General features: G+C 39.0%; 1 protein-coding gene across 11 annotated transcripts in view; it reads right to left on the bottom strand.

The window, feature by feature from the left end:
• Positions 1 to 22828, bottom strand: part of NLRC4 (NLR family CARD domain containing 4) — a 59323-nt gene that overhangs the window by 15586 nt on the left and 20909 nt on the right. For 8 of the 11 annotated variants that reach the window (XM_070512301.1, XM_014854946.3, XM_070512302.1 and 5 more), the window contains 4 exons: positions 21551 to 21643; positions 19447 to 19617; positions 17205 to 17297; positions 16365 to 16532 (listed from right to left, as the gene is read on the bottom strand). In XM_070512301.1, coding sequence (XP_070368402.1) covers positions 16365 to 16532; positions 17205 to 17297; positions 19447 to 19617; positions 21551 to 21643 — 525 coding nt within the window. Of the gene's footprint in view, positions 1 to 16364; positions 16533 to 17204; positions 17298 to 19411; positions 19618 to 21550; positions 21644 to 22828 lie in introns of all 11 variants that reach the window. The other 3 variants (XR_011504113.1, XR_011504111.1, XR_011504112.1) reach the window with 1 other exon arrangement.

Raw genomic sequence — 22828 nt, 5'->3', positions numbered from 1 at the left:
ACTTCAGTAAGTGAGCCTCCTTTAGTATCTCAAGATTTAAGGGTTTTGGCTTGTGTTTTTTGTGAGGTTTTTTTTTTGCTGAGGAATATTCGCCCTGAACTAATATCTGTGCCAATCCTACTCTACTGGTGAGTGGAGTAGGCCTGCACCCGGCATCTGAACCTGCAAAACCGGGCCGCTGGAGCACAGCGCGCAGAACTTAAACCACTCAGCCACAGGGCTGGGCTCTTTGGTTTGTTTTTTTTAACCCTCCCTAGACTTTTCACAAACTTCCTCCATTCCTTAGAGAATAGGGTATTCTAAAGTACCTCCTACAAAGGTAAAGTGCCTATCCTAGCCATGTCCAGGGAGTCAAAGTTAACACCCTAAGGAATGGAAGAGTAAAAAAAGGAGGTTTCTGAAAGAATGCACAGAGCAACGTCACCCCACCTGCCTGGACTGCTCACCTCTGGACTGCTACGTGAGAGGGAAATAAAGCTCTGCCTTCTGTAAGCCGTGGTGTAGTTAGGTCTCTTGTTATACCAGTTTAGCCTGTGCCCAGCCTAACTCGTACATAGGGCCTCACTTTCTTCTCTCTTCCTCCTTCCCACAAGGACCCTTCTTTCTTCCTTGTAGGGTGGCTTTCTCCTTGCTCTCTCTTAGAGCTCATGTTCATGTCCTTTCTGCCTCTGCCTCTTTTCCATGTGCTTCTCAGCATGGCAAGCACTCAGTCGAAATGCTGGTTGCCAGGTAGTGTGTCTATATATAAGTCTCCTTCCCCAAAGAGCAACTTCTTTTCTCCTCGACTAGCAGAACAGATTTCACCACCTAAGAGGACCTTAACGAAGAAGAATTTAAAGCCCGTTCTACCCTCACAGGGCAAGCTATTTATCCAGGCTATCTGCTAAGGTTTAAGAATGATATCCACTTAATGAGAGAGCTTCTTGGATAATTATTAGAATGTATGCAAGCACAGGAGCCAAGGAAAAGCAACATCATCCATAATCCAAGGGCATGCATTTTGTCAGGTTTTTTTTTTGGGGGGCGGGGAAGATTAGCCCTGAGCTAACTACTGCCAGTCCTCCTCTTTTTTGCTGGGGAAGACTGGCCCTGAGCTAACATTTGTGCACATCTTCCTCTACTTTATATGTGGGACGCATATCACAGCTTGGCTTGTGCCAAGTGGTGCCATGTCTGCACCCGGGATCCAAACCGGCGAACCCTGAGCCGCTGAGAAGTGGAACATGCGAACTTAACCGCTGCACCACTGGGCTGGCCCTTGTCAGGTTAATTTTCAGTGTTTTTGTCATCACAACAAGCAGACTAGGTCTGAGAGGAAAGGAATCTGACATTTAGAGCTATAGGCTGTACATGGGATGTGAAGAATACAAGTGGCTTGATCCAAATTCCAGGCAAAATCTCAAGTGCTCTTGGTATAAGGATTCTGATCCTTGAAGGGTTCCTGCATCCTAAGCAAAACTCTAGTATTGCCGGAGACCACCCTGTAGTTCACCTGACCCAGAGCTCTTAGCATTTATTCATTCATCAAACATTTTTGAGTGCCTACTGTGTGCTACAGATTGTGCTGGGAGCTGAGGATATGTGAAAAGGACAGACATGGTCCCTGACTCTTGGGGTTTACAATATATTGTGAAAACATACATTGTAAAAGTAATTAGATGGGTGACAGGTGCTGTGGTAGGTCAGGGTGCCCAGGGAGCACACACAGGCAATAGGCCTTCCAATCCCACTTTATTCCCAGAACACTGGCCATTGGGCTTGTGTGCTCCAGGAGAAAGACTAAAGGATCCTTCTTAGGAGAAATTGAACTGCCTCCAAGAAAAGATACTACAAAAAAAGAGCCATTTTGCTTTTCTGATCACAGTGAAGCTAACCAGTTGAAAATTCACCCCCTCCCTCAGGCACACGGAGCCTCCTGTCAACTTGTGCCCCACTCTAAAACGTGAAGAGAACAGTAGAGGAATACCAGAGACTTGAGAAGAGCCTCCCACAAAGAAGACGGAGACTAAAAATCAAACAAAAAACTCAAGAAATGAGGCAACATAGGGAACAGGAAAAACAAACTTGAAGAACTTAATTCTTTCCAGAGACCTTAAAAAGTTACTTCATCTACCCAACAAAAGTAAGATGCTATTATTTAAAAAGTGTAATTGGAGAACAAGAAATAGTGCTTGGAAAATAAAAATATGATACCAGGATCCGTGTGGCAGAATGATTGGACCCAGGATTTAACAAAGATTCTAGAACATGAATAGGGTATATGATGGTTCTTTTTTTAAGAACAAACTGGATAATGGAGTTCAGCTGTGATGGCTGTCTTTTTGAGAACGGGATGGATAGAGTTCAGCCTCAAACCTTTAAATTGAAAGATGCCATTTAAATGAAGGGTTTTGTTAGAACAGGTGAAATATAGATTCTTGAGCTAGCAACAATTTCTATCTGGTGGTCCCAGATTACTGGTGGGCTAGAAACAAAATTTTGGGAGTCATAATCAAACAGTGGCGATTAAAGCTTTAATATCAAATGCAATCTGTGATGAAGAAGGGCAGAGATCCCAGGACCAAGCTCTAAGGAAAACTGGGAGGATGTAATATCCGGGTGCAGGAATTGCCATTGCAAAGGAGATCAAGAAGTAGCCAAGGTGGCATGGAAATCAAAAGAACATTTCGAAAAGGAGGGAATGTTCAATGTCAAGTATCCTACTCCTACTTGAGTAGGAACTCAAGTTAGACACTTTCAAAAAGTGTCAACTGAAGTAAGACATGTACAGGTGTGTAGAGAGTCAGCTGGAATTAGTAGAAAGAAGTGGATGACCGGGAAATGGAGATGTACTGAGGGTACACAAATTTCAGTCTTGAAGGAGAGGAGAGAGAATGATAGCCATAGGACGAAGACAGGATTCAGGAAGAGTTTTATTTAAAATGAGAGAGATTTGAGTATCTTAAAATTTTATAGGAAAGAGCCGGTAATGAGGGGCATACTTGATGAAATGATGTCCGTATAGGAGAGCAAAGCCGGGATCTCCAGCACTGCTAGAGCAGAGACTCCCCTTAGATAGGAGGAGAAGGAGAGAAAAAAAATCACATCCACTGTGAAATAGTGAAAGACTGGTGGATTAAGGAGAGTAAAGTTTGAGATAGTTTATGTAGAGTACTGCATACAGAAGCACAGTAAGACTGCCAGGAAATATTGAGAGAGATTGCATTTATTGCTTTAATGGGCCTTGGGTATTCAGAATTGGATCGCTAATTTACCTACTCACTCACTCACTCATGAATCTATCACCCAGCCTGAGAACAAGAACATAGACAAAAACTTGGACCTACTATGTGATATCCCCCTATTCTACACATCCGCCTCATTCCTGACCCAAAGGAACTATTATTCTGGATGTGGAGTTTATCATTCTTTTGTATTTTAAAAAATATGATTTTGACAAAGACTATGTCTAAAATATATTGCTTAGAATATACTTTTATTGTTTTTTGATATATAATCCACATATGCCATAAAATTCACCCTTTCAAAGTATACACTACAATGATTTTTAGTATATTCACAAAGTTGTGCACTATTTAATTCCAGAACATTTTAATCACCTGCAGAAAGAAACACTGTAGTCATTAGCAATCACTCCCATCTCCCAACGCGCCCCCCCCCAACCCTGACCCTGGCAACTACTAATCTACTTTCTGTCACTATAGATTTGCCTGTTTTGGACATTTCATATAAACAGAATCATACAATGTGTTTGATCATACAATAGTTTTTTGTGACTGGTTTCTTTCACTTTGTATGATATTTTCAAGGTTTAGCTATGTTGTAGCATGTTCCAATACTTCATTCCTTTTTACAGCTGCATAATACTCTGCTGTAGGGCTAGACCACATTTTGTTCATCCATTCATTAGTGATGGACATTTGGGTTGTTTCCACTTTGGTGCTATTAAAAATGCTGTAAACAAGTTTTTGTGTGGACATAGATTTTCATTTCTCTTGGGTACCTAGGATTGGAATTGTTAACTCTGTATTTAACCTTTTAAGAACTGCCAAAATATCTCCCTAAGTGGCTGTATCATTTTACATTCCAGTCACCAGCATATGAGGGTTCCAATTTCTCCATGTCCCTGCCAATACTTGTTATTTTCTGTCTTTGTTATTATAATCACCCTAGTGGGTAGGAAGGAGCATTTCATTGTGGCTTCGATTTGCATTTCCCTGATCCTAATGATGTTGAGCATCTTTTCTGGTGTTTATTGGCCATTTATATATCTTTTTTGGAGAAACGTCTATTCAGATCCTTTGCTTATTTTAAAAATTGATTTGCCTTCTTATCAATGTGTTGTAAGAATTCTTTATATATTCTAGATAGTAGTCACTTATCAGGTATATCATTTGCAAAAATTTTCTCCAATTCTGTGGGTTGTATTTTCACTCTGGTTTTTTTTTTTTTTTTTTTTTGGTGAGGAAGATTGGCCCTGAGCTAACATCTGTTGCCAATCTTCCTCTTTTTGCTTGAGGAGGATTGTCACAAAGTAACATCTGTGTCAGTCTTCCTCTACTTTATGTGGAATGCTGCCACAGCATGGTTTGACAAGCAGTACTAGGTCCACGCCTGGGATCCCAACCAGTGAACCCCTGGCCACCGAAGTGGAGGGCATGAACTTAACCACTATGCCACCAGGCCAGCCCTGTATTTTCACTTTCTTGATGGTGTCCTTTAAAGTACAACTGTTTGTACGCTTGATGAAGTACAATTTATCTATTTTTTTTCCTTTCTTACTTGTGTTTGGTTGTCATATCCAAGACTTTGCCTAACCTGAAGTCATGAAAATTTACTCTCAGATTTTCTTCAACTTTTTAATAGTTTTAGCTCTTACTTTTAGATCTTTGATGCATTTTGAGTTAACTTTTTGCATATGGTGTGAGGTAGAGGTCCAAATTCATTCTTTTGCATGTGGATATTCAATGGTCTATAAATCTGTCCTTATTGCAGTACCACACTGTCTTGATTACTGTAGCTTTGTAGTAAGTTTTGAAATTGCGACATGTATGTCCTCAGCTTTGTTCTACTTTTTCCAGATTGTTTTAGCTATTCTGGGTTCCTTGAATTTCCATATGAATTTTAGGATTAGCTTGTCAATTTCTTCAGAGAAGCAGCTGGAATCTTGATAGCAACTGCCTTGACTCTGTAGATCAATGTGGGGAGCGTTGCCGTCTTAACAATATTAAGTCTTCCAATCCATGAACACAGGATATCTTTTCATCGATTTCTGGTTTAAGGTTTTCTATTGTAAAGTTGCTATTTTTCCTTTTTAAATTGATAAATATCTTGGATAAGATACTAACATCCTGAAAGTTTTGCCCCTGATTTTAGCCTCCACCAGTTAATGTTGCCTGTAACAATTATTACTACAAGGTTTGCCTAATGGTGAAACTTGCCAAAATTATATCTCGGTTCAGTTTTTTTCTTTATGGAAAGAAGTTCGAGTCTTCAATTTATAAGATAGTTACAGGCTTATTTAGATTTTTCTCCTAATTCTTGAATAAGTTTGGTAAATTGTATTTTTCTAAAAACATGTCTTCTTTGTCTAAGCTTTCAAATTTGTTGGTATAGTTGATGGATTTCTATATCTTTTAAATCTGTGATTTATCTGTAATTATCACTCTTTTTTTACCTTTGATTTTTTAATCAACTGTATTTTTTAGAGCAGTTTTAGATTTACAAAAAAAATTGCAGACATAGAACAGAGTTCCCATACACTCCACACCCAGCTTCTCCTGTTATTAACATCTTACCTTATGATGGCGTATTTCTTGCATTTAGTCAACCAATATTGATACTTTATTAACGTAAGTCCATAATTTATTAAGATTTCCTTAGTTTTTACCAATGTCCTTTTTCTGGTCCAGGATCTCATTCATGATATCACATTACATTTAATCATCATTTCTCCTTAGGCTCCTTTTGGAACCGCTTGTCTTGTGATGGTTTCTCAGACTCTCCTTGTTTCTGCTTACCTTGACAGTTTTGAGGTGTATTGGTCAGCTATTTTGTAGAAGCCCCCTTAATTAGAACTTGTCTGATGTTTTTCTCATGATTAGACTGGGATTATGGATTTGGGGGAGGAAGATCACAGAGATAAAGCACCATTTTCCTCACATCATGTCCAGGGTACATACTATGAACATGGCTTATCACTGCTAACGTTAACCTTGATCACCTGGCTAAGGTAGTGTTTGTCAAGTTGATCCACTGTAAAGCTACTCTTTTCTCCCCTTTCTGTGCTATCACTGAGGAGGTTACCATGTGCAGTCTACACTTAAGTAGTGAGAATTATGCTCCGTTCCCTGTGGGCAAAGTATTTATGTAATTATTTGGAATTCTTCTGCATGGGAGATTTGTCTCCTTCACCATTTGTTTATTTATTCAATAATTTATTTATGTTAGTATGGACTCATGATATTTATTTTATGCTTTGGGATATAACCTAACACTGTTTTATTTATTTTGTTGCTCAAATTGTTCCTGCTAGCCACCATGAGCTCTTTTAGTTGGCTCCTGTGTCGTTTTGACATACTCCCATCATTGTAGGTGTTTTTTTGGTTGTTGGTTTGGTTTCTGTTTTCAACATTTCCTTACTTTTCTGGCACTACAATGTGCCCTAGGTTTACCTTAAATATCTGTATTTACTTGTATGTTTATATTTTATATAGCCTTGTCTTATCTTATATATTTCCCCAGTCCTAGAATTAGCCGTTTTGTCAAAGCACCCTGGTTCGTTTTATTGGAGAATGGTATTGGAAACTTAAGATCTGGGTACCATGAGTGCCCATTGCTTCTGAGGTGCCATTGCTTCTAGGCCCTCTCAGCTGACAGAGCAAAGAATATGTGTATGTATAAGTGTAAGAAAAACTCAATTCTGTCTACCTCCTGTTTTTCTCCTGTGCGTCTCCTTTACTACTCATACAAAACACTTCAAACACTTCTGGTCACCAAATATGTGGAGGTTTTTCCCCACACCAAGCAGGTCGCTGCAATACCAGCTGGTGTCATACAATTTAACTCAGTTCTAACACTAACTGAAGATACTGTCAGCCCCCACAGATTCAGAGCTCTGTCCCACAAGACTGTTCCCACCCTCCTTCAGATGCCAATTACAAGTAGTAGGTCCCCAGGGTACTCACAACTTCTGTCTGATTTGACTACAAATCAGAGGTTCCCATAACCCCGTCCTCAGATTCCATTAATTTGCTAGAGCAGCTCCCAGAAATCAGAGAAACACTTAATGTTTCCCAGCTCATTAAAGAATGTGATAATGGATATAGATGAACAGCTAGAAGAAGAGACACATAGAGTGAGATCTGGGAGGCTCCCAAATGTAGGAGCTTCTGTCCTTGTGGAGATGGGGTGCATCACCCTCCTGGTGTGGATGTTTGCCAACCTGGAAGCTCTCCGAACCCCCTACTATTGAGGTTTTATGGAGGCTTGCTCATATATGCATGATTAATTATTAACTCCATTTCCATTTCCAGCCCCCTCCCTTCTCTGGAGGGTGGGGAGTGGGGCTGAAAATTCCAGGCTTCTAATCATGTTTTGATCTTTCTGGTGACCAGCTCCTATCCAGGAGCTCACCCAGAGTTGCCTCAATAGAGCAAAAGATGCTCCTAGTGCTCTTATCACTTAGGAATTTACAAGGGTGTTAGGAGCCCTGTGTCAGGGATGGGGTCAAAGACCAAATATTAGAACAAGAGATGCTCCTAATGCTCTTATCACTTAGGAAATTAAAAGGGTTTCAGGAACTCTGTGCCAGGAACCAGGGGCAGAAACCAATATACGTTTTCTATTATCTCATAGTATATTAGTATACACATAATATACTATATATAGTATATACTTAAATATACTATATAAATATATTTATATACTTAAAAGTATATTGGGGCCAGCTCCGTGGCCAAGTGGTTAAATTCGCACACTCTACTTTGGAGGCCCAGGGTTTTTGCCGGTTTGCATCCTGAGTGTGGACATGGCACCGCTCATCAAGCCATGCTGCCATGCTGAGGCGGCGTCCCACATGCCACAACTAGAAGGACCCACAACTAAAAATATACAACTATGTCCCAGGGGGCTTTGGGGAGCAAAAGGAAAAATAAAATCTTTTTTTAAAAAAAGTATATACACGTAAATACTATATATATATATATATATATATATATATATATGTATTTCTGTATGTAACTATCTATATCTATATTAAGCTAAACATGAGATGAGTTCACACTGATGTCTCCAAATCTAATCCATTACCGCATGGATCATTCCAGCCTCCTCATCTTGCTGTCAATTCCCACCCCAACAATGAGAAACCTAGTTCCCACCATCTGCCATCCATTTAATGAACTATTCAATACCAGTGTATATGTATAGCAGTATCAGAATTGCTAACCTGTATCCCCATGGGATATAACTATCAGTTGGAGTACAGTGCTAATGTAGTTTGTTTGCCTTTAGTTTTACGGGCCACTCATTTCCAAAGTTATTTGGGTCAATACCTTTCCCTTCATCCTCTTCAGTAAGGTGGTTTTATAGTTTGTAATACAATTGGATTGCTTTGCATTCTGCATTCTATGCTCAGGTTTCCTTGACCTCCTAAACGATTTTTTAGTTTGAATGTATTAAGGTTCACTCTTTGTGTTGTAAAGTTCTATCGGTTTCAACAGATGCATAGTGTCATGTATGCACAATTACAGTATCATACAGAATGGTTCCACTGCCCTAAAAAGTCCCCGCCCTCCTCTCCTCTTGAGCCCCTGGCAACCACTGAGGTTTTTAATGTCTCAATAGTTTTGCCTTTTCCAGAATGTTATATAATTGGAGTCATAAATTATGTTGCCTTTTCAGACTTGCTTTTTTCATTTAGCAATATGTATTTAAGTTTCCTGTACGTCTTTTCGTGGCTTGATAGCTCATTTCTTTTTGCCACTGAATAATATACTATAGTATGACTATACCATAGTTTGTTTATCCATTCACCTATTGAAGGACAGCTCAGTTGCTTCCAGTTTTTGGCAATAATGAATAAAGCTACCACAAATGTTCATGTGTTTATGTCTCCATTTTGATTAATGAAATTATTTATGTCACTCTATTTTTTCTTGATCAGTCTTGCTTGGCTTTTACCTATTTTATTACTCTTTTTAAGGAACTGACTTTATTATTAATCTTTTTTGCTATATTTTTGTTTTCTATTTCATTTATTTATACTCATGTTTATTATCTTGGGGTTTACTCTGTTGGTTTTCTGCCTTCTTAAATTAGAAACATTAATTTTCAGCCTTTTTTCTTTTCTGATATAAGTATTTAAGGCTGTGAGAATTTTATTCAAGCCCTGCTTTTGCTGCATGCCACGTTTTGATATATAATGTTTTCTTTCCATTCAGTTCTAAATATTTTTGTTGAAATTTGTCACTATAAACTTGCCAAATTGTATGATTTTTTTTTCCCCAGCAGCCTGAGTGTAGGTACAGAAAAAGTGGAAAATTAAGGACAATCCAGGCTTGGAATTTTGCCAGGAAAGTACACCACAACCACTGTTATCTAATTTCATAGCTCACATCCACATCTCATTTTCTCCCTGCATCTCATAAGGTAGTCTTCCTTTAATTAGAGACTCCATCTCCCATTACACTTTCTTCATTTCACTATTGCATCTATCACACATATCCATCACTAAATGTCGTTGCCTAAATTGACTTGTGATACTGTGGGCCATGAGAATTTCAGCCCTTGTGACAAGAATGTTTGCAAGGATGAAGGATGGAATCTAAACTAGGTGGGAAAGGGAAGTCAAGATATATGGGGGCTATTAAATGGGTAGATATTAGTGGGCTCAATGGACTAGAAGTCCCAATGAAGTAAAATGACCTGATGATAACGAATTATTAAGTAATTAAGATGGAAATGTAGAAGGTTGTAGTTTGAGAATGAATTATCTGAATTTAATATCCTGGAGGTAGAAAAATTTTAAGTGAATTATCATGAGCTGATAAGTCCATGCTCATAGAGTGGATGGGTGAAGGAGAGTGGAAGGGAAGGTCACTGAAGAGGAAGGTCCTGTATGTTGGTTGAGTAGTTTCAGATAAAAAGTGAAGTTTTCTAGGTTGATGACCAGAGTGAGAGAGTGAGGAATTCTGTCAGACAGCTGCCAAAGTCTTCAGTGAATAAATGACAAGAAATTCATAGTTCTGCAATAAGAAGGGACAGAATGTAGTCTAGTCAAATGGCCTAACCCTCGTGGAAGTAGGAATTTTCAATGAGGTTGAAGAAGGAGTGTACTGGAAGGGCAGTGAGAATCAAGGAGAACCTGACCTTGTTTTTCGACTCTGAGAGGCATGAAAATTAGGAGAATAAAAATTGACTGCTTAAGAGAGCTATAGGGGAGAGCCAGGTTTCAGTTAGGGCCAGGAGGTGTGTAAAACCTTTGGTAAAAAGATACCTTTCTCAAAATACCCCCTATGTCTCCAGTGCATCTCAGCCACCCTGTGTCTCATTATACATTGCCCATCTCATGACATATTTCCTCCCTACTTCTTCCTCTGTAGCCTTTATTTCATTAGACTCCCCATCTCTTATTACCAGTCTGCATTTTATTATCCCATCTCAAGGCATATTGCATCTCATCCATGATGTATATCATCACTAAATGGGGATGAGAATCTAAAAGCCAGGTCTGATCCAGGGGAGGTATTGTGGAGGTATTTCCAGAGCCAGGAAACTTAAGCTACAGGATTTCAGTTTGAACAGTCACTTGGCTGGGATATTATAAAGAGGTTGTGAAATCATACAAGTGTGTTAGAATTTTTGTATGATTATATATAGGAAAACAGCATTTACTATAACAAAACCTGAGGTTCTAAGAGCTCAAGCTAGCTTATACCTCAGGTCAAACTGTGGAACTCCTGTAAGTTAATTTGCTCATTCATACAACAAGTATTTATTGAGCATCCCCTGTGGCATATACACTCAATACCAAGTCTAATGGCATGGGCCCTGTCCTCAAAGGGCTCACAGTTTAGTAGGGCAGATAGACATATGAACACATTCTCTAAATCCAAATGGTAAGTGCTCTAATAAAAATAAAGCACTGTCTGTGTGTAATAAAGAAAACCACTATTTTTTAACACTGGAATTGAATACAAGAACATTGGAAAACTGGCATATCTACCAGAGCTGAACATATGCTTGCCTGTTATCTTTACCTATACTCCAAATCAACTCCTAGGTATATACCCAGCAAGAATGTGTCCCTGTGTTCACCAAAAGATATGTACAAAAATGTTCAAGGCAGCACTACTAATAGTATTCAAAGCTAAAAATTACTCAAATGCCTATCAACAGTAGAATGGGAAAATCAGCTGAGGTATACTCACACAATAGAAGATTTTACAACAATGAGAGTAAATGAACCACAACTACACACAATAATATGGATGAATCTCACACACATAATGTTGAGCAAAAGAAGACACAAAAGAATATATACCGTATGATTCCATTTATGTAAAATTCAAAAACAGCCAAGACTAATCTATAGTGTTAGAAGTCAGAATAGCAGTTGCCCTTAGAGAGAAAGGAGCTATAGAGCTGGTAATCTTCTGTTTCTTGATCTGGGTCCTAGTTACACCGGTATGTTCACCTTGTGAAAATTCATTGTACTATCTACTTAGGATTTGTGCACTTTTCTGTGGGTGTGTTATACTTCAATTAAAAAGTACAAAAACAAAATGAACCCTAACACTGACTTCTGCCTTCTGACATGATTCCTATAATGGGGAAAGTAAGTCTGTTCTTCTCCGCGCTGTTTGGAGAGCCTGGTGGTGGAGGGGTGCAGGTGAGACCTGGAACTGAAACCCACTGTTGATGGAGCACTTGTGAGTCTTTGGATATGTAAAGGACGGTACAGAGCTGAGTTTGGCTTTAGGGGACTAGATATAATGTAATTACTCTTCGTAATAAAATGGAAGGAATTTTTTTGGAATTGCTGGGGAAATGGGAAGAGGACAAGGCAATTGACAGGCAACTGGTGCCTGAATTGGCAAAAATGTTTGTGTCTCTTTGAGAATGGAAAGTGCCAATATTAAATTTAACTAATCTGCTATTTAGAACTATCATGTAATCCCACCCTCACAATTACCCATAAGCACTCAGTAAACCTGCTACATCTGTAATTACACTGGACCTTTTTGTGGAAATTAAGGACAGGTGACTCTTCTCCCCATGTGAGTGACTTGGAGAGTAGGGAAAAGAACCACTGCAGGAGGCAAGATGATAGATCTAGAGACACACAGGAGCAGAAATTCAGAGGAAGAAACCACGAAACCAGGGAAATTCAGAGCCAGAAGTGACTACGGAAACAGAAGCCCTGGATCTAGGTTGACATCCTGGGCAGTATGTAGATTAGGGCAGCATTTTTTCTAAGCTGCAGGGCCTCCCCTCCTTTAGAAGAACATGAAATTTAGTGGGTTGCTATCAGGATGTTTTAATTGCAATAGGATAGAAAGAATAGATAATGAGTGTATTACACATAGCGAAAAATAATTACTTTTTGTGAAACTTTGTAAATGTGTATGTACGTATTAGATCAAGAGATAAAATGTATTTATAACTGTGGGTCATAGTCAAAAAAAGTTTGAGGGCTAACTCGGTGGGAGAGTGGTTGGATTCATGCACTCTGCTTTGGTGGCCCAGGGTTTACCAGTTCGGATCCCAGGTACAGACCTACACATGGTTCATCAGGCCACACTGTGGCAGTGTCCCACATACAAAATAGAGGAGGATTGGCACAGAGGTTAGCTCAGTGACAATCTTCCTCAAGTAAAAGGGGGAAGATTGGCAACAGATGTTAACTCAGGGCCAATCTTCCTCACCAAAACAAAAAGTTTGAAAGACTCTACACGAGAGGCTTAAAGCAAACATCTAGGTTCCATGTGGGGGTGCAGAAAAGGGAACATAGGGAAAATATTTCACCAAGGAGAAGATATTTAAGTTAGGTCTTAAAGTGACTATAGGAGATGGTGAAGGACATTCTAGAAGGAGTACATATACAAAGGCATTTTGGGGGAACAGCAAGAGGTCCATGAGGATGGAACCTCACGCGGGTTGGGAAGTGTGGCAGAAGATGAAGGTGAAGAGGACGGTGAATTGAGGCTTCATTGTAAAAGGTTTTATATATTAAAAATGAGCAGGTTGTCCTCTCTTTTCCAGGCCAAGGGAGCCTTTTTTAAAAGGAAGATAACCTTAGTTTCTGGCTTGCCATGGAATCCACAGAGGATAATGATCACAGTACCATTTACTGAGCATATACAGTAGGTCACTGTTGAACTCCTTACATTGTATGCATTAGCTCAATTACTGATTAGCACAATGACCACTAATATGATCGGTATTGTAATTATCCTCATTTGACGGATACGGATGAGTAAACTGAGGCTCAGAGACTTTAACTAAGTTGCTGCAGATCAGACATCCATAAAATGAAAGGGGCGGGCAGGTCTGTCTGACTCCAAAACCAATGCACCTAACCATTTCATAAAGGTGGAGCCGCTAGAGGGGCCTGACAGCTATCAGTCTCTTCACCTGGCTAGAGAGCAAAGGCAGGAAATGCTTGGCTCTCACTCTTCAGCTTTACCTCAAGCCCAAGCAGACTGCTTCCTGTACGTCTGTGAAGTAGAGGAGATGGCTTGAGGGGAGCAATGCCAGCACCTACACTCTCTCCCCTTTTTCACCAACTCGTCCTCTTCTGTCTCCAACCCTTTTCCCAGCTTTAATATGACAACCTTCTTATGTCTCTGTTTCTTCATAAAAAAGGAATAATAATAGTTATCTTTTATTAGGGATATAATGATAATTCCACAAATTCTTTTAAAAAAGACTTTGAGAATAAATTAGTTACTACTGTTGATTTGTACATTTTGTCTTTTTTTTTTTACTTGCCTTTTAGGGCACATCATTACTGCTAAATTTCAAAGAGTCACTTGCCTTCTGTTATGCTTATTTTTATCATTTACATATGGAGGCTGTAAGGCAATAGGCAATTAAAGTCAAATGGCAAATGACTCCCTGGCTTCCTTCCTATTTCGTTAAACACACCGTCTCCTTCTCTGCTCTCAAAGGACATCCTCAGAAGTGGGCAAATTAGGCAGCTACCTACTTAAAGATCTGAAAGATGCTAAAAGGTCTCTACCTAAATATGCCTCCCTCGCATGTAATTCTAATTCTACACGCTCCCCAACAGCCTTGAAAAGACACCTCCCCCTCCATCCTCAAGGTATGAGGTTACCAGAGAGGGATTATTTATTAGCTAACTAATTACTCTGTCACTGAAGCCGCTTGCCTCCAACATCACTCAGAGTACAGGAGGAGCCTGAAACAATAACAACCAGGATGATATGATTTGATGGGTTAAGGGAGTGGTTAGAAGAGGTGGAAGTGGAGTTAGGAATTACGGGAAGGAAAGATCCAGAACTTGAAGCACCATTAGGGAAGACAAACCATTAGGGCAGCCTAAGGACTTAGAGACATAAGCATTTCTAAGAAAGAACGTTTTAAAAAGAGGAGCAGGGGGGTAGTTAGGGTTTAATGGATACAGAGTTTCAGTTGAGGAAGATGAAAAAGTTCTAGAGATGGATGGTGATGGTGATGGATGGTGCAAAAGAATGTGAATGTACTTAATGCCACAGAACTGTACACTTAAAAATGGCTAAAATAGTAAGTTTTATGATATGTATACTGCAAATACATTATAGACAATTTGTGAGGGAAATGAAGGCAGTCAAGGTTGTTTTTATCAATCCTTTGCTTTAGATAGTATGGTAGTCAGCTTTCAAGATGGCTCCAATGATCCTCACCTCCTAGTTTTCACTCCCCTATACTGTCCCCTCCCATACTTGATAGGGCTGACCTGGGTAACCAATAGGATACAGCAGAAATGAGCAGAAATGACCTTCCATGGGTGGGTCATAAAAGACACTGCAGCCTCCAACTGGGTCTCTCTTAGGTCTCTTGCTCTGGGGGAAGTGAGCTGCCACGTTGTGAAGACACTTAAGCAGCCTATGGAGAGGTCCAGGGATGAGAAACTGAGGCCTCCAGCCAACAGCCAGCATTAACTTACCAACCAAGTGAGCAGCTGCCTTGGAGGCAGATCCTTCGGCAGCCCTGGCTGACATCTGGACTGCAATCTCATGACAGAGCCTAAGCCAGAACCACCCAGCTAAGCTGCTCCCAAACTCCTGACTGACAGAACCTGAGATTATGTTTATAGTTGTTTTAAGCCACTAAGTTTTGGGATAACCTGTTACACAGGAATTGATAACTAATACAGATAGCATAAGGACCCTTCATCAACTGCCTGAGGCTGGTAGTGTCTTTAGTCATTTATATATCATCATGCCCTGCATAACGTTTCACTCAATGATGGCTGCATATACGATGGTGGTCCCATATGATTAGTACCATATAGGCTGGGTGTGTAGTAGGCTATACCATCTGGGTTGGTGTAAGTACACTCTATGCTGTTCGCACAATGACAAAATTGCCTCATAATGCATTTCTTAGACTGTATCTCCGTCCTTGAGTGACACATGACTGTATCTCTGTTTCTTCTTGGATTTTATCACGACTACTTAAAGATATTCTGTGACCTCATTTAGATAAAGTTGCACTTATATTTACACTTTTTGAATACTCAACAGGTGGCTTAAAAATATTTTCCCAGCTTGGAGGGGCATTGTTGAATTTCAGACAGTTAAGGCTAGGAAGAGCAGTTCGTAACATAAAACGCCTTGTCATATAATGTGAATGCTTTTTCTTTAATACTGTAGGTGAAATGCTTAAAAATCTGAAGGCAGGCCAGTGTTTTGTTTTTATTTTTTTTAAAGATTGGCACCTGAGCTTACATATGTTGCCAATCTTCTTTTGTTTTTTTTTCTTCTTCTCCCTGAAACACCCCAGTACGTAGTTGCACATTCTAGTTGTAGGTCCTTCTGGCTCTGCTATGTGGGACACTGCCTCAGCATGGCTTGATGAGCGGTGCTAGGTCCGCGCCAGGATCCAGACCAGTGAAACCCTGGGCCGCCAAAGCAGAGTGCTGGAACTTAACCATTCAGCCACAGGGCAGGCCCCAGGCCAGTGTTTAAATTGTTTAACTCCTTAACATGTGTGAACTCTCTTTAAATATATTTGTATAAAGAAAGAGGAGGCAAAATAAATAAATAAATGAAGGCACTAAATAAATAAATAAAACCAACTTAAGAACTTTTTTAGGGCCAACTTGTTTTCCCTTGGCTCTGTGTATGTGTACCTACCTAGAATTCTAATCTCTGCATCTGTGAGTCTCCAGTTTTTCAGCCCAAGCTTGATGAGCTGTGGGGCCCCCTCCAGCTGCTCCAGTAGACTGGTCAGGCTGACTCGTACATCACTCCACCAGGGCAGCATCAGCACAGTTAGCTGTTCCAGGATGTGCAGCCTGTCAACTTGAAGAACCACAGAGCAGTTCAGGAATGGGATCCACCTCAAAACTGATGAAGGATGAAGGGATGTGGGAGAAGGAATGGTCTTTATCTCTGCAGCCTACTCCATGTGCAATGAGAATCTACTTGGTTTTTGGTTAATATTTTTATGGAAACTGTTCAATAATATACAAACATTATGCAGAATAGTATAATGAAACTATATGTACTAATAAGCCAACTTTCAACAAACATCAAATCATGGACAATCTAGCTTTGTCCTCACCAAATTCCTTCCCTTCTATATCATTTTGAAGCAAATCTCAGACCGTAAGTATCAGTTCTTTTACTTTTTTTTTTTAGCATAATCACAATATCACTATCACCCCTTAAAAATTGTATCACTAACTCCTTAAGCAAATTTGTCTTGAACATCACTTACTCTCAGACACTAGCTCCCTAGAAGAAAACAAGCAGGTGGGAGCCTCAGGTGCAATGAGCATGTGAAAATGTGTGACTCAAAAGTCATGGGCCTGTGTTCCTCAAGGGCAGTTTAAGAAAGGGCTAAATGACTTCCTTAAGGAACATCTTGCAAGACAATTGTGGGTAAAAGAAATCTCAGGGCTTAGCCTATGTTTTTCTGACTATCCACACATAAATCCAAGTATCTGATCTTGGCTAGGTTGTCATTCTTACTCAGTTCATGCAGAGCTTCATTTCCATCCTTCTCCAGGTGATTTTCAGATAAATCAAGAATACTCAGTTTGGCCAAATTGTGAAGATTCCGAGCTGGAAAAAAATTTAAGCCAAAGTAAAAAGAATTTCAGGGAACTATAGAACCCTAGAAGAATTCTGAGTTCTTGTCTTCTTTTTTGATAGTATACAAACCGTTATTTGACTTGATTAATTTAATTATTCCCAAAGGTATCTGGATAGGTTTAACCCCCAACTCCCATGACTAGGAACAAATGGACAGATATTTCCTGATCCTAAGTTCTGACTAGTAAACTTCAGTTCTCATAAAGCAGCATGGGATATAGTCGTTATGTCACTATGGGAAAGTTACTCCATTTCTCTAAGCCTCAGTGCCTTCATCTTCAGAATGAGGAATTTGAACTAGATAAACTGTGAGGTTGCTTCCAATTCTGAAATGCCCTTATCATGCAGGAGAAACAAAAGAACAAAAACAGATGAGCTGAGCTGTTCTTTGTGAACTTCAGTTTAGATGATCTTTTTAATGTCATAGTTGTTATGTTAATAATAAGAACTTAGAAAGTAAAAAAAAAAAAAAAAAAAAAGATGAGAAAAATAGGAAACAAATACCAAAAAGGCAGATGGAAATCTAGCCATATCAATAATTACATTGAATGTAAATTGACTAAATACTCCAATTAAAAGGCAGAGATCATAAAACTGGACTTAAAAAAATTTTTTTTTGGGAGGAAGATTAGCCCTGAGCTAACTGCTGCCAATCCTCCTCTTTCCTTGCTGAGGAAGACTGGCCCTGAGCTAACATCCATGCCCATCTTCCTCTACTTTCTATGTGGGATGCCTACCACAGCGTGGTGTGCCAAGCAGTGCCATGTCCGTACCTGGGATCTGAACCAATGAACCCCAGGCCGCCAAAGCAGAACGTGTGCACTTAACCGCTGCACCACCAGGCTAGCCCCATGGACTTTTTTTTTAAAAGTAAGACCCAACTCTATGCTACCTACAAGAGATGTATTTTAATGACAAAGATACAAATATACTGAGGTATAAAATATGGAAAACTATTTTACATGCAAATAGTAATTATAAAATGCCATCACTGTAGCTAAGAACTGCTTAGTTCTTGTCTTCACTTCAGATATTTATCATGGTTGCTTAATCTAGTTGAAGTTTTTCCGATCAAGACTGATTAGAAAAAATCTCTTTGAAAAATATTAATCAAGTTTTTCATGACTATATACTCATTATAATGTTAGCTATTATTATTTTTAATCAATCATATTAACCCTTTTTTTAGAGTAAAATACCTTCTGGGGTTTGGTGCTTTAAAATAAAAAACCCATGGAATGCCTCTTAAAAAGGGTGCAGTTGCCATTGTTAGTTCTAAATCTGTCTCTCCGCAGTGGCAAATAGAGAAATGAAAGGGTGCGTTCATCATTCTCATGCTCCCAGTGTTTGTCTAGCCTTTTCTAATCATGGATTTCTCTAGCTTTTGATGAATGTTAGCATACAAATGGCTTCCTGAGTAATCTTTACAGACTCCAAGCAGTTTTATATTCTGTTTTTAAAAGGGCTAGACCATCTTTTTTCCCAAAATCTAAATTTAAAAAATATCTGAATTGAACATATCCAGTTGATCCAAAAATACGCAAAAGTTTCTCCATACTTGGTATGCACATCCTTTGGGAACTCAAAAGACTCCACTCTTATATTAATGTACGTTAACTCCATCTTAACAGGGCAATGGGTAAGAATTGGAAGGCCTGAGGACATTTAAGGAAATCCTTCTCTAGGCTTCTCAATCATTTATTTAACCATTCATTCAAATATTTATTAGACAGTTATTATTCAAGCACCTATTTCTTTTCTTTTTTTTATTAAGGTGACATTATATAAATTTCAGGTGTACATCATTATATTTCAACTTCTGTATAGACGACAGTGTCGAGCACCTGTTTCCTATTTTCTTCCTCTTCCCCTTCTCTTAAAATGATCACATCTTCAATTACTCCAAAATTCTCTCCTATTATCCATCTATTATAAATTTTCATTCCAATTATGGAGAAAGTCATTAAAAACAGGTGAGATATTACCTAGAAGTCTTTATTATCTTTTCCAATTTCCCTAAAAATTAAATTTCCATTCGAGAGACTTGGCATGCATTAGTATAAAAGTATCACATGTTCTCTTACACTGCTCTCCTTCAGTTAATGCAGGCAACAGTTACCTAGGGTTTTCACAGCATTTGCCGACAGGCAGCAGGAGACTAATTGGATTTCTTCAAGGTCACAGGGTTTGGCTGACAGAGACTTTACGATGTGATCCATTCCCTCCCCAATGTCAGACAAGTGGGTCAGACGAAGTAGACACATCTTCTTCAGGTTTGTCAGACCTTCACCTGCAAAAAGATGGGAAGAGAATGTATTAGGACACCAAGTTAATCTGATTTAACCATGGATTAATGGACTGAAAAGAAGGCAAAGAGCAGTTGCCCAGAGAGCCATGTTCTTTCTGTAGAGATCCTGAATTATAAAAAGCCAGAGAGAGTTGTTTTTCTTTCAGCTATCACTTTCCAGTCTCCTGGACCATACGAAGTTCACTTATGTGGAGGCCATTCTCTTAGCAGCATGAGAAAAACTATAGTAAATGCGTAGTATTTTAATGGGTATCAGCATGTACCTTTACTATGAGTTTTTTTCATAGAATGAAGTCTTCTGAGTGAGCGCTCTCCCTTTAGTACCCTCCAAAGTCTTAGAAGGGGTAGAGGCTGAATTCGGAGGGCAGCATGGGGACTTCAGTTCCCTGTTGTGCTTCTAGTAAAACTGTCTACAGCCTTAAAGAAGCCCTGCTTGTGACTGCATGGTATGCGGCCTGCCTGATGCTTCACGATGACGACCACATCCAAGGCAGCATGTTTAACCAGGAGAAAGATTTGTCTGATATCAATAGTACAATGGAAAGCATTCTAAAATGTCCCTCATTCTTAGGTCTAAAGCTGATGTGGAGTTTAGGATTAGTTAGGCATACATTTTTGTCATTAAAATATTTCCTTATCTTGATGGGACTCTAACCTATAGGAAAGAAATATACAGTTTTAATAATACCTATCTTGCACAACTTTGGGAGGGTTACGGATAGTCTATGTAACATATTTAGTATGGCGCCTGGCACATAGTAAGTAAATATTAATTGTTGTTACAGGAGTACACGTAGCTTAAAGGTTATGAACATGAGCTTTCAGTCAGTTTGATTCCTGGATCTCATACCTAATAACTGTGTCAACTTGGACAAGTTATTCGACCTTTCCACTATGGCTTCAGGGATAGCTATACCTGTGTGCAAGGACCATTGTGAGGATTCAGTGAGAGGGAGTATGTAAAAGTGCCTAGTATAGTGCCTAACCCATTGCACAGTAACTCTTTAATAGATAGTAAATTTAGACTGATTTCTTGAAGCCCAGACTTTGATTCCTTAATAGTAGAACCAGATTGTCTCAAATAGGTATTTCTGAACCATTTCTACCAATTGGTGAGAGCTTGGTCAAGTCAGCAAACTGTTCCAGGTGCCAGTGTGAGTAAAATGAGAGAGTAGAATCAGGTGCTGTCGGGCTCCTTCCAGCTCTGATATTCTGTGTAACTCACAGGCACCCAATAGCTGTTTATTGCAAAGTGAATTAATTTGAGTATTCTCATGTAAGCTATTTAATAATAATAATAATAATAAAAGGTCAGCCATGTTTTAATTATAGGATAGGATTGTCTTTAGGCAGGAAGCAGAATCAAAACAACAGAGCTGAGGAGCATTTAACTGAGGGCTTAAACAGGGAAAACGAAAAGCCAAAAAAAAAAAAAAAAAAAAGCAGGGACGTTGGGAAGACGGGAAACAGCTTCAACAGGAATCCTCCTTATCCTGGAGGACCTGGCTCCCTGTGATAGACTGCTGTTCTCCTTGTGTTCCTGTAGTTTACTTGATCTACATTCATTCTTGTGTTCCATCCATTTGTGAAGTTTTATTTAATTATGAAACCACAGTATAAACTTTTTACATTGTCTCTATGCTTTAAATACAAACATAGTCAATCATCCAGAGAGATAAAAAACTATTGTGGCTCTGTCCGCAAAAGGATTACAATCTAGTGGTGTGCAATTTACATAAATTGGTGCTGAAGCATTGGAATGGGAGTGGAGAAAAGTGTCTAGAAAAACCAACGTAGTCACAAGCACATAAAGGCATCCTTGCCTTGTATAGATACAACCAGTGTCAAAGAGTCTTAACTATTCTTATTGTTATATTTGTATTAATAAAAATATAAGAGAAAACAAAAATCTGACCTAGATTTATAGCATCTTCCTCACTCATCTTAACGTTATCCAGTATAAGCTTCACAAGGTTCTTCAAATTACCCAAGTTGTCAATCAGACCACCTGCCAAAAGAAAAGAGATTGAACTGTGTTCAGTTCTCATTTACGAGATTTCTATTGCCAATCAAAAGATTTTAGTTGTCACCATAGGCAAGAAATGTTCATGAAATTGACACAAAAATATATGTTTTGGTCAGAGATGGACGTCTTCCTTACCTAAAGGCATGTTCTCCAAAAATAATGGAATTAGACTAGAAAACTATAACAGAAAGATAACAGGGAAATCTCCAAACACTTGGAAATTAAACAACAAATTTCTAAATAAGCATATATCAAATAGGAAGTCTCAAGGGAAATTAGATAACATTTTGAAAAATACAGAAATAAAAATAAAACATATCAAAATCTGCACCTAACACAGTGCTTAGAGAGAGGTTTATAGCATTGAATGCTTTTATTAGAAATCAGGGAAAGTCTCAAATCAATAACCTAAACTTAATACTTACGAAACTAAAGAAAGAGTATAATAAAACCAAAGTAAGAGGAAGGAAGACAATAAAAAGATAAGGACAGAAATCAATAAAAAATTGCAAACAGATAAACAATAGGAAAAACTCATTTAAAAAAAGCTCTATCTTGGGGCCAGCCCAGAGGTGCAGTGGTTAAGCGCACATGTTCTGCTTCGGTGGCCTGGGGTTTCCCAGTTCAGATCCTGGATGCAGACATGGCACCACTTGTCAAGCCATGCTATGGCAGGAATCCCACATAAAATAGTGGAAGATGGAAAGAAGAACACAGCTGGAGGCATCACAATCCCTGACTTCAAAACATACTACAAAGCTACAGTAATCAAAACAGCATGGTACTGGTACAAAAACAAGTGCACAGATCAATGGAACAGAATTGAAAGCCCAGAAATAAAACCACACATCTATGGACAGCTAATCTTCGACAAAGGAGCTGAGGGCCTACAATGGAGAAAAGAAAGTCTCTTCAATAAATAGTGCTGGGAAAACTGGACAGCCATATGTAAAAGAAAGAAAATTGACCATTCTTTTTCACCATTCACAAAAATAAACTCTAAATGGATCAAAGACCTAAAGATTAGGCCTGAAACAATAAGTCTTCTAGAAGAGAATATAGGCAGTACACTCTTTGACATCAGTTTCAAAAGAATCTTTTCGGACACCATAACTCCTCAGACGAGGGAAACAATAGAAAGAATAAACAAATGGGACTTCATCAGAC

The sequence above is a fragment of the Equus asinus genome, chromosome 6, assembly GCF_041296235.1.
Source record: "Equus asinus isolate D_3611 breed Donkey chromosome 6, EquAss-T2T_v2, whole genome shotgun sequence".
NCBI classification, from domain to species: Eukaryota; Metazoa; Chordata; class Mammalia; order Perissodactyla; family Equidae; genus Equus; species Equus asinus.
This window is presented reverse-complemented; position numbering and strand designations above follow the sequence as displayed.